This window comes from Salvelinus namaycush, chromosome 32 (genome assembly GCF_016432855.1).
Source record: "Salvelinus namaycush isolate Seneca chromosome 32, SaNama_1.0, whole genome shotgun sequence".
In the NCBI taxonomy this organism is placed as follows: Eukaryota; Metazoa; Chordata; class Actinopteri; order Salmoniformes; family Salmonidae; genus Salvelinus; species Salvelinus namaycush.
Window position 1 is genome coordinate 592022 of NC_052338.1, and position 24280 is coordinate 616301.

General features: G+C 44.8%; 1 protein-coding gene across 1 annotated transcript in view; it reads right to left on the minus strand.

The window, feature by feature from the left end:
- Window positions 1–13920, minus strand: part of LOC120026743 (nuclear factor of activated T-cells, cytoplasmic 1-like) — a 48844-nt gene extending 34924 nt beyond the window's left edge. Inside the window, exons 1-3 of the mRNA XM_038971465.1 lie at window positions 13902–13920; window positions 10123–11161; window positions 9764–9923 (exon numbers count right to left, since the gene is read on the minus strand). Of these exons, the coding sequence (XP_038827393.1) occupies window positions 9764–9923; window positions 10123–11161; window positions 13902–13920 (1218 nt within the window). The remainder of the gene's footprint in view (window positions 1–9763; window positions 9924–10122; window positions 11162–13901) is intronic.
- Window positions 13921–24280: the final 10360 nt, after the last annotated feature.

Genomic DNA, 24280 nt, shown 5'->3' on the forward strand with positions numbered 1-24280 from the left:
CAATTTATTATCCATCGATTGTACATTGGCCAATAGTACGGATGGCAAAGGCAGATTAGCCACTCGTCGCCTGCTCCTCACAATGCACCCAGATCTCCTTCTGCAAAATCGCCATCTCTTTCTCCTGTGAAAGATGGGGATGAGGGCCTGTTGGGGTGTCTGGAGTAAATCCCTCTCATTAAAGAAAAGTAGTCATACAATTCAAGGTGAGTAACCACTGTTCTGAAGTCCAGAAGCACTTTTCAGTCATAAGAGATGGTAGCAGCAACATTATGTACAAAATAAGTTACAAACAATGCAAAGAAAACTAACAAAATAGCACAGTTGGTTAAGAGCCAATAACAACAGCAGCCATCCTCTCCGACGCCATTACACAGCCATATATGCGTCCTTCCTAATACAGTTGCCGGAGAGGAAGGAAACCGCTCAAAGATTTTACCATGAGGCCAATGGTGACTGAAACAGTTACAGAGTTTAATGGCTGTGATAGGAAAAAACTGAGGATGGATCAACAACATTGTAGTTACTCCACAATACTAACCTAAATTACAGAGTGAAAAGAAGGAAGCCTGTACAGAATAAAAATATTCCAAAACATATATCATGTTTGCAATAAGGCACTAAAGTAATACTGCAACAAATGGGGTGAAGAAATTAACTTTATGTCCTGAATACAAAGCGTTATGTTTGGAACAAATCCTACACAACACATTACTGAGTAGCACTTTTTGTATTTTCAAGGATGGTGTTGGCTGCATCATGTTATGGGTATTGCTTGACATTGGCCAATACTACAGAGATTTTTAGGATAAAAAAAAAAACAGGATAGAGCTAAGAACAGGCAAAATCCTAGAGGGAAAACTGGTTCAGCCTGCTTTCCAAAAGACACTGGGAGAAAATGCACCTTTCAGCAGGACAATGACCTAAAACACAAGGTAAAAAATATATATATATATATATATATAGTGGGGCAAAAAAGTAATTGCAAACTTTTGTTTGCAATTACAGAGATCATACGTTTCCTGTAGTTCTTGACCAGGTTTGCACACACTGCAGCAGGGATTTCGGCCCACTCCTCCATACAGACCTTCTCCAGATCCTTCAGGTTTCGGGGCTGTCGCTGGGCAATACGGACTTTCAGCTCCCTCCAAAGATTTTCTATTGGGTTCAGGTCTGGAGACTGGCTAGACCACTCCAGGACCTTGAGATGCTTCTTACGGAGCCACTTCTTAGTTGCCCTGGCTGTGTGTTTCAGGTCGTTGTCATGCTGGAAGACCTAGCCACGACCCATCTTCAATGCTCTTACTGAGGGAAGGAGGTTGTTGGCCAAGATCTCGCGATTCATGGCCCCATCCATCCTCCCCTCAATACGGTGCAGTCGTCCTGTCCCCTTTGCAGAAAAGCATCCCCAAAGAATGATGTTTCCACCTCCATGCTTCACGGTTGGGATGGTGTTCTTGGGGTTGTACTCATCCTTCTTCTTCCTCCAAACACGGCGAGTGGAGTTTAGACCAAAAAGCTATATTTTTGTCTCATCAGACCACATGACCTTCTCCCATTCCTCCTCTGGATCATCCAGATGGTCATTGGCAAACTTCAGACGGGCCTGGACATGCGCTGGCTTGGGGCGGCAGGGTAGCCTAGTGGTTAGAGCGTTGGGCTAGTAACCGAAAGGTTGCAAGTTCAAATCCCCGAGCTGACAAGGTACAAATCTGTCGTTCTGCCGCTGAACAAGGCAGTTAACCCACTGTTCCTAGGCCGTCATTGAAAATAAGAGTTTGTTCTTAACTGACTTGCCTAGTTAAATAAAAAAGGTTAAAAATGTAAGTCGCTCTGGATAAGAGCGTCTGCTAAATGACTTAAATGTAAATGTTGAGCAGGGGGACCTTGCATGCGCTGCAGGATTTTAATCCATGACGGCGTAGTGTGTTACTAATGGTTTTCTTTGAGACTGTGGTCCCAGCTCTCTTCAGGTCATTGACCGGGTCCTGACGTGTAGTTCTGGGCTGATCCCTCACCTTCCTCATGATCATTGATGTCATATATAAATATATATGAGGAGTTGCTTACCAAGACAACATTGAATGTTCCTGAGTGGCCTAGTTACAGTTCTGACTTAAATCGGCTTGAAAATCTATGGCAAGCCTTGAAAATGGATGTCTAGCAATGATCAATAACCGACTTCACAAAGCTTGAAGAATTGTTAAAAGAATAATGTGCAAATATTATGCAAAGCTCTTAGAGACTTAACCAGAAATACTCACAGCTCTAATTGCTGCCAAAGGTGTTTCTTGGGTTGTGAATACTTACGTAAATTAGATATTTTTGCATTTCATTTACAATAAATATGCACGGATTTCTAAAGACATGTCTTTACTTTGTCATTATGAGATAGTGGGTCTATATCAAGTATTAGGGAAGAACCAGATGCAGACAGTGTCAAAGTAACAAAAGTGTATTACTAGAACAGGGGGCAGACAAAAGTCCAAAAGGGAGTCCAAAAGGTACAGAACGGCAGGTAGTCTCGGAGTCAGGGCAGGCAGAGGTCAATAATCCAGGGTGGTGTGACAAGTACAGAAACGGAAGGCAGAATTGTCTAAACCTTGAAAACAGGAACTAGAACAAAGACAGGAGCAAGGGGAAAACTACTGGTAGCCTTGATGAACAAAATGAACTGGCAACAGACAGAAAACACAGGTATAAATACACTGGGGATAATGAGGAAGATGGGCAACACCGAGAGGTGGGTGGAGACAAGCACAAAGACAGGTGAAACAGATACATTTTGAAATCAGGCTGTAATACAACAAAGTCAAGGGGTATGAATACTTTTTGTAAGTACTTTATAACCAAAAGCACAACAACAACAACAAAAAAATTGGGAAAGTGATATTTAGGGAACATGATGCCACAAGAGTTGATTTCACATATACAACCCCCCCCCATGGGTGGCTATATAAACTCATTAAAAAAATAAAAGATAAGCTTCAAAGATAATTCGTAAAAATCCAAATAACTTCAGATGTTAATTGTAAAGGGTTTAAACACCGTTTCCCATGCGTGTTCAATGAACCATAAACAATTAATGAACATGCACCTGTGGAACGGTCGTTAAGACACTAACAGCTTACAGACGGTGGGCAATTAAGGTCACAGTTATGAAAACTTAGGACACTAAAGAGGCCTTTCTACTGACTCTGAAAAACATCAAAAGATGCCCTGGGTCCCTGCTCATCTGCGTGAACGTGCCTTAGGAATGCTGCAAGGAGGCATACGGACTGCAGATGTGGCCAGGGCAATAAATTGGAATGTGAGACGCTTAAGACAGCATTACAGGGAGACAGGACGGACAGCCGATCGGCCTCACAGGGGAGACCACGTGTTACAACACCTGAACAGGATCGGTACATCCGAACATCACACCTGCGGGACAGGTACAGGATGGTAACAACCACTGCCCGAGTTACACCAGGAATGCACAATCCCTCCATCAGTGCTCAGAATGTCCGCAATAGGCTGAGAGGCTGGACTGAGGGCTTGTAGGCCTGTGGTAAGGCAGGTCCTCACCAGACATCAACGGTCACAAAGTCGCCTATGGGCACAAACCCACCGTTGCTGGACCAGACAGGACTGGCAAAAAGTGCTCTTCTCTGACGAGTCATGGTTTTGTCTCACCAGGGGTGAATGTCAGATGAGTTTATTGTCAAAGGAATGAGCATTACACTGAGGCCTGTACTCTGGAGCGGGATCGATTTGGAGGTGGAGGGTCCGTCATGGTCTGGGGCTGTGTGTCACAGCATCATCGGACTGAGCTTGTCGTCATTGCAGAAAATATCAACGCTGTGCGTTACAGGGAACACATCCTCCTCCCTCATGTGGTACCCTTCCTGCAGGCTGATCCTGACATGACCCTCCAGCATGACAATGCCACCAGCCATACTGCTCATTCTGTGCGTGATTTCCTGCAAGACAGGAATGTCAATGTTCTGCCATGGCCAGTAAAGAGCCCGGATCTCAATCCCATTGAGCACGTCTGGGACCTGCTTGATCGGAGGGTGACGGCTAGGGCCATTCCCCCCAGAAATGTCTGGGAACTTGCAGGTGCCTTGGTGGAAGAGTGGGGTAACATCTCACAGCAAGAACTGGCAAATCCGGTGATATCCAGGAGGAGGAGATGCACTGCAGCACTTAATGCAGCTGGTGGCCACACCTGATACTGACTGTTACTTTTGACCCCCCCCCCCCTTTGTTCATGGACACTTTCCATTTCTGTTAGTCACATGTCTGTAGAAATTGTTCAGTTTGTTGCATTTGTTGAATCTTATGTTCACACAAATATGTTAAGTTTGCTGAAAATAAACGCAATTGTGAGTGAGAGGACGTTTCTGTTTTTGCTGAGTTCATAGCACATATATAGCCACCCATTTTCAGTCTGTCACACCTGAAGATGTTGTAATCAGCAATGTCAATGTCCTTATCCAGGATCAAGCTATTTAGCCAAGCTCATGCACCCAGATATCAAGAAGGTTGATCTTTGACATTAAACGTTGCACGTTTATACGTGACAGCCCAAGCCTTCTACCAGATTTGAAAACAGCGGGGGTATCCATATTTATAAAAAAATATATTTCACCTTTATTTAACAAGGTAGGCTAGTTGAGAACAGGTTCTCATTAACAACTGCGACCTGGCCAAGATAAAGCAAAGCACTGTGACACAAACAACACAGAGTTACACATGGAATAAACAAACATACGGTCAATAACACAATAGGGAAAAAAGTATATATACACAGTGTGTGCAAATGAGGTAAGATAAGGGAGGTAAGGCAATAAATAGGCCATAGTGGCAAAATAATTACAATTTTGCAATTAAACACTGGAGTGATAGATTTGCAGAAGATGAATGTGCAAGTAGAGATACTGGGTGCAAAGGAGCAAAAAAATGAAATAACAGTATGGGGATGAGATAGTTGGATGGGCTATTTACAGATGGGCTATGTACAGGTGCAGTGACCTGTGAGCTGCTCTGACAGCTGATGCTTAAAGTTAGTGAGGGAGATATGAGTCTCCAGCTTCAGTGATTTTTGCAATTCGTTCCAGTCATTGGCTGCAGAGAACTGGAAGGCGGCCAAAGGAGGAAATGGCTTTGGGGGTGACCAGTGAAATATACCTGCTGGAGCGCATGCTACGGATGGGTGCTGCTATGATGACCAGTGAGCTGAGATAAGGCGGGGCTTTACCTAGAAAAGACTTGTAGATGATCTGAAGCCAGTGGGTTTGGTGACGAATATGAAGCGAGGGCCAGCCAACGAGAGCATACAGGTCGCAGTGGTGGGTAGTATATGGGGCTTTGGTGACTAAACGGATGGCACGGTGATAAACTGCATCCAATTTGCTGAGTAGAGTGTTGGAGGCTATTTTGTAAATGACATCGCCGAAGTCAAGGATCGGTAGGATAGTCAGTTTTACGAGTGTATGTTTGGCAGCATGAGTGAAGGATGCTTTTTTGCGAAATAGGAAGCCGATTCTAGATTTAACTTTGGATTGGAGATGTTTAATGTGAGTCTGGAAGGAGAGTTTACAGTCTAACCAGATACTTAGGTATTTATAGATGTCCACATATTCTAAGTCAGAACCGTCCAGAGTAGTGATGCTGGACGGGCGGGCAGGTGCTGGTAGCGATCGGTTGAAGAGCATGCATTTAGTTTTACTTGCATTTAAGAGCAGTTGGAGGCCACGGAAGGAGAGTTGTATGGCATTGAAGCTCGCCTGGAGATTAGTTAACACAGTGTCAAAAGAAGGGCCAGAGGTGTACAGAATGGTATCGTCTGCGTAGAGGTGGATCAGAGAATCACCAGCAGCAAGAGTGACATCATTGATGTATACAGAGAAAAGAGTCAGCCCGAGAATTGAACCCTGTGGCACCCCCAAAGAGACTGCCAGAGGTCCGGACAACAGGCCCTCCGATTTGACACACTGAACTCTGTCTGAGAAGTAGTTGGTGAACCAGGCGAGGAAGTTATTTGAGAAATCAAGGCTGTTGAGTCTGCTGATAAGAATGTGGTGATTGACAGAGTCGAAAGCCTTGGCCAGGTCTATGAATACATCTGCACAGCGTTGTCTCTTATCGATGGTCAATGGAGGTTATGATATCATTTCGGACCTTGAGAGTGGCTGAGGTGCACCCATGACCAGCTCTGAAACCAGATTGCATAGCAGAGAAGGTACGGTGGGATTCAAAATGGTCGGTGATCTGTTTGTTAACTTGGCTTTCGAAGACCTTAGAAAGGCAGGGTAGGATAGATATAGGTCTGTAGCAGTTTGGGTCTAGAGTGTCTCCCCCTTTGAAGAGGGGGATGACCACGGCAGCTTTCCAATCTTTGGGGATCTCAGACGATGCAAAACAGAGGTTGAACAGGCTAGTAATAGGGGTTGCAACAATTTCGGCTGATCATTTTAGAAAAAGGGTCCAGATTGTCTAGCCCTGCTGATTTGTAGGGGTCCAGATTTTGCAGCTCTTTCAGAACATCAGCTATTTGGATTGGGGTGAAGGAGAAATGGGGAGGCTTGGGTAAGTTGCTGTGGGGGGTGCAGGGCTGTTGACCAGGGAAGGGGTGGCCAGGTGGAAAGCATGGCCTTCCATAGAAAAATGCTTATTGAAATTCTCAATTATCGTGGATTTATCGGTGGTGACAGTGTTTCCTAGCCTGTGCAGTGAACAGCTGGGAGGAGGTGTCTTATTCTCCCAAAACTTTTTGGAGTTTGTGCTGCAAGATGCAAACTTCTGTTTGAAAAAGCTAGCCTTTGCTTTCCTAACTGCCTGTGTATATTGGTTCCTAACTTCCCTGTAAAGTTGTATATTGCAGGGGCTTTTCAATGCTAATGCAGTACGCCACAGGATGTTTTTGTGCGGGTCAAGGCCAGTCAGGTCTGGAGTGAACCACGGGCTGTATCTGTTCCTGGTTAAAAAAAAATTGAATGGGGCATGCTTATTTAAGATTGTGAGGAAAGCACTTTTGAAGAATAACCAGGCATCCTCTACTGACGGAATAATGTCAATATCCTTCCAGGATACCCGGGCCAGGTCGATTAGAAAGGCCTTCTCGCTGTAGTGTTTTAGGGAGCATTTGACAGTGATGAGGGGTGGTCGTTTGACCGTAGACCCATTACGGACGCAAGCAATGAGGCAGTGATTGCTGAGATCCTGGTTAAAGACAGCAGAGGTGTATTTGTAGGGCCGGTTGGTTAGGATGATATCTATGAGGGTGCCTGTGTTTACAGATTTGGAGTTGTACCTGGTAGGTTCATTGATAATTTGTGTGATATTGAGGTCATCAAGCTTAGATTGTAGGATGGCCGGGGTGTTAAGCATGTCCCAGTTTAGGTCACCTAACAGCATGAGCTCTGAAGATGGATGGGGGGGGCAATCAATTCACATATGGTGTCCAGGGCACAGCTGGGGGCAGAAGGTGGTCTATAGCAAGCCGCAAGGGTGAGAGACTTGTTTCTGGAAAGGTGGCTTTTTAAAAGTAGAAGCTTAAATTGTTTGGGCACAGACCTGGATAGTATGACAGAACTCTGCAGTAGATTGCAACTCTGCCCCCTTTGGCAGTTCTATCTTGTCGGAAAATATGTGTTCCATTACCTATTGTTGGTAGAGGCCCGGAAATGAGAACCGGCTTGTCTGTGTGAGCATTCAGGTGCTTCTCCATCACAGCAGGGCTCCAGGGGTCCTTGATTCCGCAACCACCACATGTTATAGGAAGCTATGGAGCTTCCTAAAACCTCCATCACTGGAAGATGTGGAGAGGGTCGCTAACTAAGCTAAGGTTGGGAAAGCAATAGGCAAAACATGTCATCCCTTTGAGGGTTAAGAGCCTGCAAATGCTCTGTATATTTGTGTAAGGAAATGGGTTGCTGCCTAGCAATGCTGTTTATTTAGGATGTAGGGAGTGTGTGATGGAGTTAGAGTTAGCTCGTTTTGGCACTGGCAGTGCAGTCTCCCCTCCCTAGATCGTATTATCACCCACTAGAGGAATGTCAAGACTCTGGCCGCTCATGGCACCATAGAGGGAGGAAAATAAGGAGGGGAGAGGGCAACCCTCTCTCTATTTCTCTCTCCACCCCTCCAGCTCCAAGGGATGGTTACACAATACACATCCTCATTTACAGTATTATCTTTGGCCAGTTTTAGATATTTTCACTCACTATATTTTACATTAGTTAATGATTTTCGCCATAAAAGAGCATTACTCAGTCTGCCATCTGCAAAATGGCGCATGTGGCTTGCAGCAGCAGCAGCCGTGGCATTCGAAAAGAACAGAAAGCTGTACTCGACAAGGAGGGAACTGAAGCAGCTTCCAGAACAAACTCTGCACAGTTTGGTCAAGGTTTGACTCATAGGAAGAGCCAGCGAGAAGGACCAGTCAGCCAGCGTCCACAGCCCACAGAGTACCATGTAATCAGGAAGATACACTTTTAGAAAAAAGGTTATATTTAGAACCTAAAAAGGGTTCTTCGGTTGTCCCCATAGGATAACCTTTTTTGGTTTCAGGTAGAACCCTTTAGGGTTCCAAGTAAAAACCCTTTCCACAGTGGGTTCTACATGGAACACAAAACGGTTCTACCTGCAACCAAAAAGGGTTATCCTATGGGGACAGCCGAAGAACCCTTTTGGAACCATTTTTTCTAAGAGTGTAGGGAGATTGAGCGGCCTTCTCTGAGGTTTCCTCTAACATCTCCGTCAGACTGCCAGAAACGTGTGGTTTGAGCCCGGCCTGGTCAGGCTGTCTCCATAGGAAGCCACTGTGGATGATGTCAGCATTACAGACGGGAACTTTCCTAAACAAAGGGAAGTCTGTGTGTTTGGTCAGAAGCTGGGGGAGGGAGGGAAGAGGAGGGAGGTGGAGGTTTTCAAAAGAGCACACTCTCCATTTCATGATGAGAGTAACCCAGACCCCATGTCATTAAATCATTAGCACCTAATCACAGAGAAAAACTACCCAGCACAGATGTGCATGCTGGTGTTTAGACACATGGGATTGTTCAATATGCTTAGCTAGCTACGTTCCCAGGTTCCCATTCAGCCCCACTGTAGCCTACTGGTTGGATTCTCAGGGTGGTCGCAAACTTTGGGGTGTCACCGCACAAGAATATGTGAGATGTTCAACCGTCTAGATACCACTCAACACATTCTAACTTTGCCTGCAGACACCTTTGATGACTTACTTTCCCTTCTCACTGTGGTTTATTCAGAGGTTGAAATCAAGTCAGTGATGTGGTGCAATGATTGGGAAGACCGGCCTTGTAGTCCAAGAATTACTATTACTCAATACTTCTTCTGATTCGACCACCAAAGTTACTGTGGTTTAATCTCATGACTAAGCTTTACTGGTCACATTACTTCGCTTTGCAACTGTCTGCCTGCACTTGAGACATAATGGAAAAGTTTGAGTCACCCTCGTCTGGACAGGAACTGACTGAGCGGACTGGTCTGTCTAATAGCATACCTATGGTATTTCATTCAAAACTATGACGTCTTTCGAATAACTTTATAGACTTGTAATGATTTTTAAAAAAAGTTAAAAACACATACCCACTAACATATTTCAGCACTGGAGATTTAAATAAGTTGGAGAGAAAGTGATCGTAGAAATAGGTTGGAGAAAGTGGTAAGCAGAGGAGTGATAGGGCTAATGGTATTACATGCAGACTACTCTATTTTAACAGTACGGTATGTTAGTATAAGGAGGATAGCAGACCTGCACCACAGGGTGTCCTCCTGCCAGAGCCTTGACTGCCCCTCTGCTCCCTTCGGTCTCGTAGTGGGCGCGGTGGTGAGATTTGGGCTGCACATCGATCTGCAAGCTGTACGGCCCGGAGCTGGATGGCAGCTGCCAGTCAAGGGCTGGCAGAGATGGGCTAAGATGGAGAGGGTATATTTAACGTTTGCCATCTAGCAAGACACAACTGCAGATTGTCAGTGCTTTGCTGGGATGTTTCCTCATAATGGATATTTCTGAATTGACTTTAATTTGACCTCAATAAAGTTTAGTTGTCTGGAGCTGTCAACCTTATAATGAATATTATTTCAGTCAGTCAAAGTCTTGCATCAGCTTACCTGACATATTGCTTTGGCTTGGACCATGAGTATGGGTGCGATGGCACATCCAGTAACCTCCCACAGTAGTTCTCCTTCTTTAAGGGCAGGCGGGAGGAGTACTCATCCTGGCAAAGCTCCCCAGGGCTGAGCTCCTCTCCTCCAGGCTCTACCTTCAGGCAGACTGCCCCAGGCTCCAGGCTGGTCTTCCGGGCCTTCAGAGGAATGCCCTCCCCCAGGTCTGCCACACCGTCTGTGGTCAGAGCGTTGATGGCTGCAACTATGGCTGAGTTGGTGTACTGGTTGGTGTTGTTAGGCATCCAGGACTCGTCTGTGACACTGAGGCGTGGGGAGGTGTGAGGGGACGGCCCAGGGGAATGGTTGGGGGAGTAGGGGTACTTGTAGGTTGCGGTTCCGTTGAAGCTGTATTTTCTCTTGCCACCACAAGGGGAGTTGGGCCTGGAGCCTCGCTGGCCCATCCAGCTGTCATCCATGACACTGGTGAGGGGGGAAGTAGAGGGGGAGTTATGTGGGGAGCCCGCATGGGTGCAAGCTTCACCCGGCAGGGCGAGAGAGGAGGAGCCCTTGGGCGAGACGCAGGGCGACTGCCAGGGCGAGTTCTGGGGTGAGTTTTCATAGTTGTAGGAGAAGCCCGACTCGTAGGACGAGGCCTCGGAGTGACAGCTGCGTGATGACACACTGCTGGCCGGGCTGAGGCAGCTGGGGTCCCGGTAGCCATCTGCGTTGGGCAACGTCAGGGTCACAATGGAGTTGACCTGTTTAGGCACAGGAAGGTTGTTGCTCTCTTCCACCTCCTCCTCAGGAAACTGCCCGTAGGCTGTGATCTCAATACGAGGGCTCTCGAGGACCGGGGCCTCGTTTGGATGGATGCTAGGGAATGAGTAGTAACCCACTGTCCTCATGTCGTTCTGGGCGCTGTAGCTGGGAGGCTGGCTGATGGACACTGAGATGGTGGGGCCAGACTGGAGACTGTGGTACTGGGAGAGCAGGCAGGATTTGCCCAGGGAGAGACTGATGTTGGGGGTGTGGCTGTATTTATCTGAAAAGCAAATACATAGAATGAGTTAGAATTATGGTCCATACATACTCTCATTGGCTCACACACTGAAAGACATACTGTAGTTGCCAGTGAATTACAAAGAAAGCTGCTGTGATGGTGTTGCTCATGATGGGGTGCCACATGGCTAGTTTGTTTACATGACTAAAAGGTGCAATCTGTGCCCAACAGGGGAGGTTCAAGATGCCAGCTCCCTCACTGGGTATGAGGGCATAAGAGACAGACTGACTACCCATGTGGCACAGACAGAGGAGAATGGGGGAAGGGATGGTTAAGGGTACACGGACCTGAGTAATCTTACTAGTCAGCTCTTAAAACCAGTCCAGTCTCAGACAGCATGCAGTCGCCAGAGCTCCTGTCTGCTGTGAATTAAGAGACTACTGAGGCAACCATAAAGACATGACATCAGTGCACCACCACATGACGCCCACAACATAATCACAATGTAATAACCTTTAACATCACAGTGGTGTCACAGCTTTGCAATGTCTCCATGTCAATTCTAAATGGATTGCATAGAAGATGCCATTTTACCAACGAGAACCACTGGTAGTTGTGTGCGCTCTCTGACTGAATTGTATTAAATCTAGACTTACACACTGAAACACTGTGCATTTTGGGTCAATTTCTCTTCAAATGGGGTCTGTTTACTTATGCAAGAAAAGGCAGAGAGGCATGGATAACCAATTTGAGTAAACCATCCTGAATGAGAGCTTTTGTGCCACCGCTGCCACGCCCACCACTCCCTACTCATAGGAGTGGTGCCTCATAATGTAATGTAGCTCTCATAATAAAGACCCATGTGTTTCAAAGTTCATCATTCCTTAAGGCAATATAAACATATCCCCAATATGTACAGTATAAACCATTTTTCGCCTCAATACATACAATTTAAATGGGTACTATATATAAACCTTTTGATGAAACCAAATATTTATTTCATAACGTAAGTAGCTACCATGGATATATACTGAACAAAAATATACACGCAACATGTGAAGTGTTGGTCCCATGTTTCATGAGCTGAAATAAAAGATCCCTGCATTTTTTCACTAACAAAAATATTACTTATCTCAAATTGTGCACACATTTATTTACATCCCTGTTGGTGAGCATTTCTCCTTTGCCAAGATAATCCATCCATCTGACAGGTGATGATTGTCAAGAAGCTGATTAAACAGCATGATCATTACACAGGTGCACCTTGTGTTGGGGACAACAAAACACCACTCTAAAATATGCAGTTTTGTCTCACAACACAATGCCACAAATGTTGACGGAGTGTGCAATTGGCATGCTGACTGCAGGAATGTCCACCAGAGCTGTTGCAAGATAATGTTATGTTAATTTCTCTACCATAAGCCGCCTCCAACATCATTTTAGAAAATTTGGCAGTACGTCCAACCGGCCTCACAATCGCAGACCAAGTGTAACCATGCCAGCCAAGGACCTCCACATCCAGCTTCTTCACCTGCGGGATCATCTTAGACCAGCCACCCAGGCAGCTGATGAAACTGTGGGTTTGCAAAATCAAAGCATTCCCACACAAACTGTCAGAAACCGTCTCAGGGAAGCTCATCTGCATGCTCGTTGTCCTCACCAAGGTCTTGACCTGACTGAAGTTCGGTGTCTTAACCCACTTCAGTGGGCAAATGCTCACCTTCAATGGCCACTGGCATGCTGGAGAAGTGTGCTCTTCACGGATGAATCCCGGTTTCAACTGTACCGGGCAGATGGCAGACAGGGTGTATGGGGTCGTGTGGGCCAGCGGTTTGCTGATGCCAACGCTGTCAAGAGTGCCCAATGGTGGCGGTGGGGTTATGGTATGGGCAGGCATGAGCTACGGACAACAATCACAATTGCATTTTATTGATGGCAATTTGAATGCACTGAGATACCGTGACGAGTCCTGAGGCCCATTGCTGTGCCATTTATCCATCGCTATCACCTCATGTTTCAGCATGATAATGCACGGCCCCATGCCGCAAGGATCTGTACACAACTCCTGGAAGCTGAAAGAAAATGTCCCAGTTCTTCCATGTCCTGCATTCTCACCAGACATGTCACCCATTGAACATGTTTGGGATGGTCTGGTTCGACGAGTACTACAGCGTGTTCCAGTTCCTGACAATGTCCAGCAACTTTGCACAGCCATTGAAGAGGAGTGAGAGAACATTCCACAGGCCACAATCAACAGCCTTATCTACTCAATGTGAAAGAGATGTGTCACGCTGCATGAGGCAAATGGGGTTCACACCAGATACTGACTTGTTTTCTGATCCATGCCCCTACCTATTTTTTTATTCAATTTCAATTCACATGACTGTATTGATATCCACAGATTAGGACCTAATTTATTTATTTCAATTGACTGATTTACTTATATAAACTATAACTCAGTTAAATCTTTGAAATTGTTGTATGTTGCGTTTATATTTTTGTTTATGTAAATTAGGCTACGTCTTATTGTTAGCATATCCTATAATCATCTCAGTATTCAGTACGCTTCTACATTGTCATACCTGTATAATAGTAGGCCATCGAAACAGAGGAGAAACCCATTCACAGACACCTGAAGAGAAAGTGCACCACTAGACAAGACAGGCAGCTATCCAACACGCAAAATCATCCGTTCAGATGTCGATGGAATTATCGTTTATGAATGCAATATTACTATTAAACGCAGTCTGACATTCAAAAGTAACAGGAAGAGTCTACTCACCCTCTTCAGCAGATTTCATTTTTTCCTACAGACAAGGTAACCGCACGTCCGAAATCGAACTTTGAAGACAGCCGCAGGTCTGCGTTATCCAATAGCCATAAAGCTTCGCTTTAGGTCTCTAATGATGATGGTGATGCGCTCTCGCTATATTCTAACAACACTTCGAAACTATGGCAAATCTGCTTAATGAGAAAGAAAAAATGAATGTAGATTATTTTAAAAGCGACTCGAAGAAAAATACAAATCGTATCTGCAGAGTGAAACACTTTTGGATACAATTGGATAAAGCAAAGAAATCAAAACGCAGGGACGGGATTCAATGTACGATTCCCATGGAGAGTAAATATTATTTGAGCGACTGATTTGTAATACCTGATTGATTGTGTGGAAGGGGATCCTAGCTGGTCTGGGCATGTGTGACGCACTGCTTGGTTGCAGAGAGCTCCTTGGCGATTATAAACCCGGGGATCACCTTCAGCGCAAGCGCACCGCCCCTTGAACAGTGATGCTGATCTCCATGTCTGACCAGCAGATACGTTTAATTGAGATTCACTCCACTCACTGTGGTTTTCAGCTACTTCCACACGTGGTTGATTAGCTGGGCTGGCAGCGACAGTTGCTGTTCAGAGAGCGCTGCAGGCTAGTGGAAAATGAAATGCAATATTTACATGTAAAGAGCATGAGAAGGAAGATCAGATAATGGATATGCCATTTCTATTTCTATTTTTTTGGGATCCCCATTAACTGCTGCCAAGCAGCAGCTACTCTTCCTGGAGTTTAAACATACTAAGGCGCATCAAAAAATAATATTTACAAAAAATAATAATCTAAAAATAAAAGCTTCTTGGAGTATCCTTAGGGGTTCTTCAAATTGAAACTGTGGGGGAACCCTTATATGTTCTTCAAATAACCCCTTTTAATAGCTCCTCAAATAACCTTTTGAAGAACCTTTTGGGGAACATTTTTACTACTCCCCCCTCCCCTATTATTATTAATAATAATATGCATAACAATAACACACTATTTTAGTTTTCAGTGTTTATTATGATTTTAGTGGCAAAGCAGAATTAAAAACAAAATATGAGGTAAACACCCAGCAGAGCCCCATGTCCAATGGGTATATCCTCTGACATGTTGATGTTAATGTGTTGATGTTCTCCCTAGCCATAGCCAGAATGATTTTTTGGGTGCATGGTGATCAAACAGCTTTCCTGTTATATTCATAAGAGGTGTAGATAGGGTGAAGTCTGTGAACCAAAAAATAGTAGTTACACAGATGATCAACAAAACATGCACACAACAGTATTCATACCTTGGTTTTTGTGTAAATGTGAATAATGTAGAGGCCTATGGGATGAGCAGCAGTTTAAGGCACTGCATCTCAGTGTTAGAAGTGTCACTACAGACCCTGGTTCTATTCCAGGCTGTATCACAACCGGCCGTGACTGGGAGTCTCATAGGGCGGTGCACAATTGGCCCAGCGTCGTCCGGGTTAGGGTTTGGCTGAGGTAGGCCATCATTGTAAATAAGAATTTGTTCTTATCTGACTTGCCTAGTTAAATAAAGGTTTAATACAAAATGCAATAAATACACTACTGGTCAAACGTTTTAGAACACCTACTCATTCAAGGGTTTTTCTTTACTTTTACTTTTTTCTACATTGTAAAATAATGTAGTAACCAAAAAAGGGTTACATTTTTTAAAATATATTTTACATTTGAGATTCTTCAAATAGCCACCCTTTGCCTAGATGACAGCTTTGCACACTCTTGGCATTCTCTCAACCAGCTTCATGAGGTAGTCACCTGGAATGCATTTCAATTAACAGGTGAGCCTTCTTAAAAGTTCATTTGTGGAATTTATTTCCTTTCTAATGTGTTTGAGCAAATCAGTTGTGTTGTGACAAGGTAGGAGGGGTTTACAGAAGATAGCCCTCTTTGGCAAAAGACCAAGTCCATATTATGTCAATAACAGCTCAAATAAGCAAAGAGAAACTACTGTTCATCATTAGTTTAAGACATGAGGTTCAGTCAATACGGAACATTTCAAGAACTCTGAAAGTTTTTTCAAGTGCAGTCACAAAAACCATCAAGCGCTATGATGAAACTGGAGCTCATGAGGACTGCCACAGGATTGGAGGATCCACCTCATCCAAATTGAGATAGTTTGGGATGAGTCGGGCCGCATAGTGAAGGAAAAGCAGCCAACAAGTGCTCAGCATATGTGGGAACTCTTTCAAGACTGCTGGAAAAGCATTCCAGGTGAAGCTGGTTGAGAGAATGCCAAGAGTGTGCAAATCTATCACCAAGGCAAAGGGTGGCTATTTGAAGAACCTCAAATATAAAATATATTTTGATTTGTTTAACCCTTTTTTGGTTACTACATGATTCCATATGTGTTATTTCATAGTTTTGATGTCTTCACTATTATTCTACAATGTAGAAAATCGTAAAATAAAGAAAAACCCTTGAATGAGTAGGTGTTCTAAAACTTTTGAGGGTAAATTCATTGAAGAGGTAAGGGAGGAGGATGGTAAATCTGATCTGCATTACATACCAATGCCAATTTGTATGTCTCCTTGTCTTTATACCTAAAGACACATACACAAAAGTGAGCAGTTCAGTCATCTGCACCGATATAGCTAGCCTTCAACATATACTTACATTTACATTTTAGTCATTTAGCAGACGCTCTTATCCAGAGCGACTTACAGTAGAGTGCATACATTTTACATACTGAGACAAGGATATCCCTACCGGCCAAACCCTCCCTAACCCGGACGACGCTATGCCAATTGTGCGTCGCCCCACGGACCTCCCGGTTGCGGCCGGCTGCGACAGAGCCTGGGCGCGAACCCAGCCCAGCCTGGTCGCGAACCCAGAGACTCTGGTGGCGCAGCTAGCACTGCAATGCAGTGCCCTAGACCACTGCGCCACCCGGGAGGCTTACCTCTTTGTTGAATGGTATCCATTGAATTGTGTCCATTTTCTGTTTTAGAAAGTTTTGCACAAATATGAAAAGATAGATGGTGTCATCAGAAAACAATATAATTGTAGATCATACAAGGGACAAACCTTACCTTAAATTGAGGAGATCTTTCCATTGTTCAGTTAAGTGCCTGCCCCTGCTGTCCTTTCAAATTCAAATTCAAATGTTTCAGTAGGGAATTTAAGTTCCTGCAAGTACCCACGCCAACTAACGAGGTTCCTCGATGAACTCCACCTCCTATGGATTCTTGGAAAAATGTTTTGTGGGCAATTATCAGTGCCAAGAACCCTAAAGGTTCTTTGAAGAACTTTGAGGGTCTAAGAAGAACCCTTGTTGAACCCCTAATTTTTAGAGTGTATAACATCTTTGCACCACTACATATCTGCCTGTGTGTGTCTCTTTACAGTCCGCATTGTTCCATGAGGTATAGTATTATTATAATCTAATTTTACTGCTTTCCTGAGTTACTTAATGTGGAATAGAGTTCCATGTAGTAATGGCTCTGTGTACAGTCGTGGCCAAAAGTTTTGAGAATGACACAAATATTAATTTCCACAAAGTTTGCTGCTTCAGTGTCTTTAGATATTTTTGTCAGATGTTACTATGGAATACTGAAGTATAATTACAAGCATTTCGTAAGTGTCAAAGGCTTTCATTGACAATTACATGAAGTTGAAAGAGTCAAAATTTGCAGTGTTGACCCTTCTTTTTCAAGACCTCTGCAATCAGCCCTGGCATGCAGTCAATTAATTTCTGGGCCACATCCTGACTGATGGCAGCCCATTGTTGCTTAATCAATGCTTGGAGTTTGTCAGAATTTGTGGGTTTTTGTTTGTCCACCGGCCTCTTGAGGATTGACCACAAGTTCTCAATGGGATTAAGGTCTGGGGAGTTTCCTATCCATGGACCCAAAATATCAATGTTTTGTTCCCCGAGCCACTTAGTTATCACTTTTGCCTTATGGCAAGGTGCTCCATCATGCTGGAAAAGGCATTGTTCGTCACCAAACTGTTCCTGGATGGTTGGGAGAAGTTGCTCTCGGAGGACGTGTTGGTACCATTCTTTATTCATGGCTGTGTTCTTAGGCAAAATTGTGAGTGAGCCCACTCCCTTGGCTGAGAAGCAACCCCACACATGAATGGTCTCAGGATGCTTTACTGTTGGCATGACACAGAACTGATGGTAGCCCTCACCTTGTCTTCTCCAGACAAGCTTTTTGCCGGATGCCCCAACAATCGGAAAGGGGATTCATCAGAGAAAATGACTTTAACCCAGTCCTCAGCAGTCCAATCCCTGTACCTTTAGTAGAATATCAGTCTGTCCCTGATGTTTTTCCTGGAGAGAAGTGGCTTCTTTGCTGCCCTTCTTGACACCAGGCCATCCTCCAAAGTCTTTGCCTCACTGTGCGTGCAGATGCACTCACACCTGCCTGCTGCCATTCCTGAGCAAGTTTTGTACTGGTGTTGCCCCGATCCCGCAGCTGAATCAACTTTAGGAGACGGTCCTGGCGCTTGCTGGACTTTCTTGGGTGCCCTGAAGCCTTCTTCACAGCAATTGATCCGCCCTCCTTGAAGTTCTTGGTGATCCGATAAATGGTTGATTTAGGTGCAGTCTTGCTGGCAGCAATATCCTTGCCTGTGAAGCCCTTTTAGTGCAATGCAATGTTGATGGCACGTGTTTCCTTGCAGGTAACCATGGTTTGCCGAGGAAGAACAATGATTCCAAGCACCACCCTCCTTTTGAAGCTTCCAGTCTGTTATTCGAACTCAATCAGCATGACAGAGTGATCTCCAGCCTTGTCCTCGTCAACACTCACACCTGTGTTAACGAGAGAATCACTGACATGATGTCAGCTGGTCCTTTTGTGGCAGGGCTGAAATGCAGTGGAAATGTTTTTTTGCGATTCAGTTCATTTGCATGGCAAAGAGGGACTTTGCAATTAATTGCAATTCATCTGATCACTCTTCGTCACATTCTGGAGTATATGCAAATTGCCATCATACAAACTGAGGCAGCAGACTTTGTGAAAATGTATATTTGTGTCATTCTCAAAACTTTTGGCCATGACTGCAGTACTGTGTTTCCCAAAATGTGTTCTGGACTTGGGGACTGTGAAGAGACCCCTGGTGGCATGCCTTGTGCATGGGTGTCTGAGCTGTGTGCTAGTCATTTAAACAGACAGCTTGTCGCTTTCAACATGTCAATGCCTATCACAAAGACAAGTAGTGATGATGTCAATCTCTCCTCTACTTTGACCCAGGAGAGAATGATATGCATGTCATTTATGTTAGCTCTTTGTGTACATTTAAGGGCCAGCCCTGCACCACCCACCCTCCATCGTCCCTACCACTCAGCCTTCCTGTCTCCCATCATCAATGTGCTCCTTTTTTCTCTGGCGTTGTGACAGAGTCCCTCAGTCTGTTTCCTGTTGTGTGTGGCAGTTGCCAGGTAACGATGGCAAGCCTTCAGTGGAGATGGAGTTTTCTGAAGCAGCGATTCCCCCAAGGCTGAGAGAGCACTCATAGTGAGTGGGGCTCAGCTTATAGGGTTAATGGGCCCCAAAGCCAGCATGAAGCCCAGACACAACACTGACCAACAGTTCCCTAACGTGGCACCAAACACAATCTCCACTAAACACAGAGCATGCGTGAGCATTTTATTATGTGTTTGCAGATCTTCCTTGAGCACAGAGTATAGTGGAAATACTGTGGAGACATCTTTAAACCAGAAGCCCGGCCATTATAGCTGGTCATTTTATTTGCATTGGTCACTCCTACTTAAACAGGGTGCACTGGAATTCCAGAACAAACCGGGTCAAATGTAATTAGGCTAGATAAGCCGTTTGGCCATTTAGTAACAAGATACAGTAGCATAATAGCATAATGGTAGGTCTTTCCAGCACATAAAAAGCTGAAAATGTCGTAGAAAATATAAATGACAAAATGTTCCTCCACACAGCTAACATTTCTGCGATATAAATGTTTTAGTGTTCCACCCAGGGGATTGCTAACATAATTTTGTCAAGAAATGTCAAATAGATACATCATCCTGCAGCATTTAAAATGATCTCATTCACAACCATCAAACAGAAAATAGACCTGACATATTGATTACGTGAATTTACTGTCAAGTCTAATTTTGACACTTATTACAGCTCTTTGATAAATTGCTCCAATGCTCCCTTAGTCTGTGCTGACCAATTACTGATGCTCCGCAGGATCTTCTATTTCATTCCAATGAAGGTAACTCTATTATTGAGTGTAATGGGCTTACAGTAGCTTTGACATAGGTCACTCACCTGTGTAGATTTTCCACAACACAAATCATTTTATTTGTCACATGCGCCAAATACAACAGGTGTAGACCTTACCGTCAAATGCATATTTAAAAGCCCTTAACCAACAATGCAGTTCAATAAATAGAGTTAGGAAAATATTTACTAAATAAACTAAAGTAAAAAACAAAATAAAAAGTAACACAATAAAATAACAATACCGAGGCTATATACAGGGGGTACCGGTACCGAGTCAATGTGCGGGGGTACAGGTTAGTCGAGGTAATTTGTACATTAGTCGAGGTAGGGGTACACCGAGTAGTAGCAGTGTAAATAGTCCGCGTGGCCATTTGATTAATTGTTCAACAGTCTTATAGCTTGGGGGTAGAAGCTGTTAAGGAGCATTTTGGACCTAGACTTGGCATTCCGGTACCGCTTGCCGTGTCATAGCAGAGAGAACAGTCGATGACTTGGATGACTGGAGTCTTTGACAATTTTTGGCAGGAAGCTTGGCCCCAGTGATGTACTGGGCCGTACGCACTAACCTCTGTAGTGCCGTACGGTCGGATGACGAGCAGTTGCCATACCAGGTGGTGATGCAACCGGTCAGGATGCTCTCGATGGTGAGGCTGTATGACCTTTTGAGGATTTGGGGTCACATGCCAAATGTTTTCAGTCTCCTGAGGGGGAAAAGGTGTTGTCGTGCCTTCTTCACGACTGTCTTAGTGTGACTAGACCATGATAGTTTGTTGGTGACGTGGACACCAAGGAACTTGAAACTCTCAACCCACTCGACTACATTCCCGTCGATGTGAATGGGGGCATGTTCGGCCCCCCCTTTTCTGTAGTCCACGGTTATTTTCTTTGTCTTGATCACGTTGAGGGAGAGGTTGTTGTCCTGGCACCACACTGCCAGGTCTCTGACCTCCTCCCTATAGGCTGTCTCATCGTTGTCGTTGTGTCGTCAGCAAACTTAATGATGGTGTTGGATTCGTGCTTGGCCACGCAGTTGTGGGTAAAAAGGGAGTACTGGAGTGGACTAAGCACACACCCCTGAGGGGCCCCCGTGTTGAGGATCAGAGTGGCAGATGTGTTGTTGCCTACCCTTACCACCTGGGGCGGCCATCAGGAAGTCCAGGATCCAGTTGCAGAGGGAGGTGTTTAGTCCCAGGGTCCTTAGATTAGTTTTAGAACCAGGAACAGATATAGCCCTTGGTTCACTCCAGACCTGATTGCCTTTGACAAGCACAAAAACATCCTGTGGCGTACTGCATTAGCATCAAATAGCCCCCGCGATATGAAACTTTTCAGGAAAGTTAGGAACCAATATACACAGGCAGTTAGGAAAGCAAAGGCTAGCTTTTTCAAACAGTAAAATCCATAGAGAAAAAGAGCACCTCCTCCCAGCTGCCCACTGCACTGAGGCTTGGAAACACTGTCACCACCGATAAATCCACGATAATTGAGAATTTCAATAAGCATTTTTCTACGGCAGGCCATGCTTTCCACCTGGCTACCCCTACCCCGGTCAACAGCCCTGCACCCCCCACAGCAACTTGCCCAAAACTCCATTTCTCCTTCACCCAAATCCAGATAGCTGATGTTCTGAAAGAGTTGCAAAATCTGGACCCCTATAAATCAGCTAGGCTAGACAATCTGGACGCTCTTTCTAAAATTATCCTTCGCAATTGTTGCAACCCCTATTACTAGCCTGTTCAACTTCTCATATTGTCTGAGATCCCTAAAGATCGGAAAGCTGCCACGGTCATGCCCCTCTTCAAAAGGGGGAGACACTCTAGACCCAAACTGTTACAGACCTATGTCTGTCCTACCCTGCCTTTCTAAGGTCTTCGAAAGCCAAGTTAACAAACAGATCATCGATCATTTCGAATCCCAACGTACCTTCTCCGCTATGCAATCTGGTTTCCGAGATGGTCATGGGTGCACCTCAGCCACGCTCAAGGTCCTAAATAATATCATAACCGCCATCGATAAAAGACAGTACTGTGCAGCCGTATTCATCGACCTGGCCAAGGCTTTCGACTCTGTCAATCACCACATTCTTATCAGCAGACTCAACCGCCTTGGTTTCTCGAATGACTGCCTCGTCTGGTTCACCAACTACTTCTCAGATAGAGTTCAGTAGGTCAAATCGAAGGGCCTGTTGTCCGGAACTCTGGCAGTCTTTAAGAGGGTGCCACAGTGTTCAATTCTCGGGCCGACTCTTTTGTATACATCAATGATGTCGCTCTTGCTGCTGGTGATTCTCTGATCCACCTCAAACCAGATGACACTATTCTGTATACTTCTGGCCCTTCTTTTGACACTGTGTTAACTAACCTCCAGACGAGCTTCAATGCCTTACAACTCTGATTCCGTGGCCTCCAACTGCTCTTGAAGTAAAGTAAAACTAAATGCATGCTCTTCAACCGATCGCTGCCAGCACCCTCCCGCCTGTCCAGCATCACTACTCTGGGCGGTTCTGACTTAGAATATGTGGACAATTACAAATACCTAGGTGTTTGGTTAGACTGTAAACTCTTCTTCCAGACTTAAATTAAGCATATCCAATCCAAAATTAAATCTAGAATTGGCTTCCTATTTCGCAACAAAGCATCCTTCACTCATGCTGCCAAACATACCCTCGTAAAACTGACTATCCTACCGATCCTTGACTTTGGCGATGTCATTTATAAAATAGCCTCCAACACTCTACTCAGCAAATTGGATGCAGTCTATCGCCGTGCCATCCGTTTTGTCACCAATGCCCCATATACTACCCACCACTGCGACCTGTATGCTCTCGTTGGCTGGCCCTCGCTTCATATTCGTTGCCAAACCCACTGGCTCCAGGTCACCTATAAGTCTTTGCTAGGTAAAGCCCCGCCTTATCTCAGCTCACTGGTCACCATAGCAGCACCCACCCGTAGCATGCGCTCCAGCAGGTATATTTCACTGGTCACCCCCAAAGCCAATTCCTCCGTTGGCTGCCTTTCCTTCCAGTTCTCTGCAGCCAATGACTGGAACGAATTGCAAAAATCACTGAAGCTGGAGACTCATATCTCCCGAACTAACTTTAATCATCAGCTGTCAGAGCAGCTCACAGATCACTGCACCTGTACATAGATCATCTGTAAATAGCCCATCCAACTATCTCATCCCCATACTGTTATATATTTAATTTTTGCTTATTTGCACCCCAGTATCTATACTTGCACATTCATCTTCTGCACATCTATCACTCCTGTGTTTAATTGCAAAATTGTAATTACTTCGCCAGTACGGTCTATTTATTGCCTTACCTCCCTAATCTTACCTCATTTGCACACACTGTATATACATTTTTTCCTATTGTGTTATTGACTGTACGTTTTTTTTTCATGTGTAACTCTGTGTTGTTGTTTGTGTCACACTGCTTTGCTTTATCTTGGCCAGGTAGCAGTTGTAAATGAGAACTTGTACTCAACTGGCCTACCTGGTAAAATAAAGCTGAAATAAAAAATCCCCAAATAAAAATAGTGGTGAGCTTCGTGGGCACTATGGTGTTGAATGCTGAGCTGTAATCAATGAACAGCATTCTCACATACGTGTTCCTTTTGTCCAGGCGGGAAAGGTCAGTGTGGAGTGTGATTGAGTTTGAGTCATCTGTGGATCTGTTGGGGCGGTATGCGAATTGGAGTGGGTCTAAGGTTTCCGGGATAATGAGCGATGACCAGCCTTTCAAAGCACGTCATAGCTACTGACGTGAGTGCTACGGAGAGGTAGTCATTTAGGCAGTCTACTTTCACTTTATTGAGCACAGGGACTACGGTGGTCTGCTTGAAACATGTAGGTATTACAGACTTTGTCAGGGAGAGGTTGACCAGTACACATCCTGGTAATCCGTCTGGTCCCGCGGCCTTGTGAATGTTGACCTGTTTTAAGGTCTTGCTCACATCGTCTGGCTATGGAGAGCGTGATCACACAGTCGTCCGGAACAGCTGGTGCTCTCATGCATGCTTCAGTGTTGCTTGCCTCGAAGCGAGCATAAATGGCATTTAGCTCATTTGGTAGGCTCGTGTCACTGGGAAGCTCGCGGCTGGGTTTCCCTTTGTGGTCTGTAATAGTTTCCAAGCCC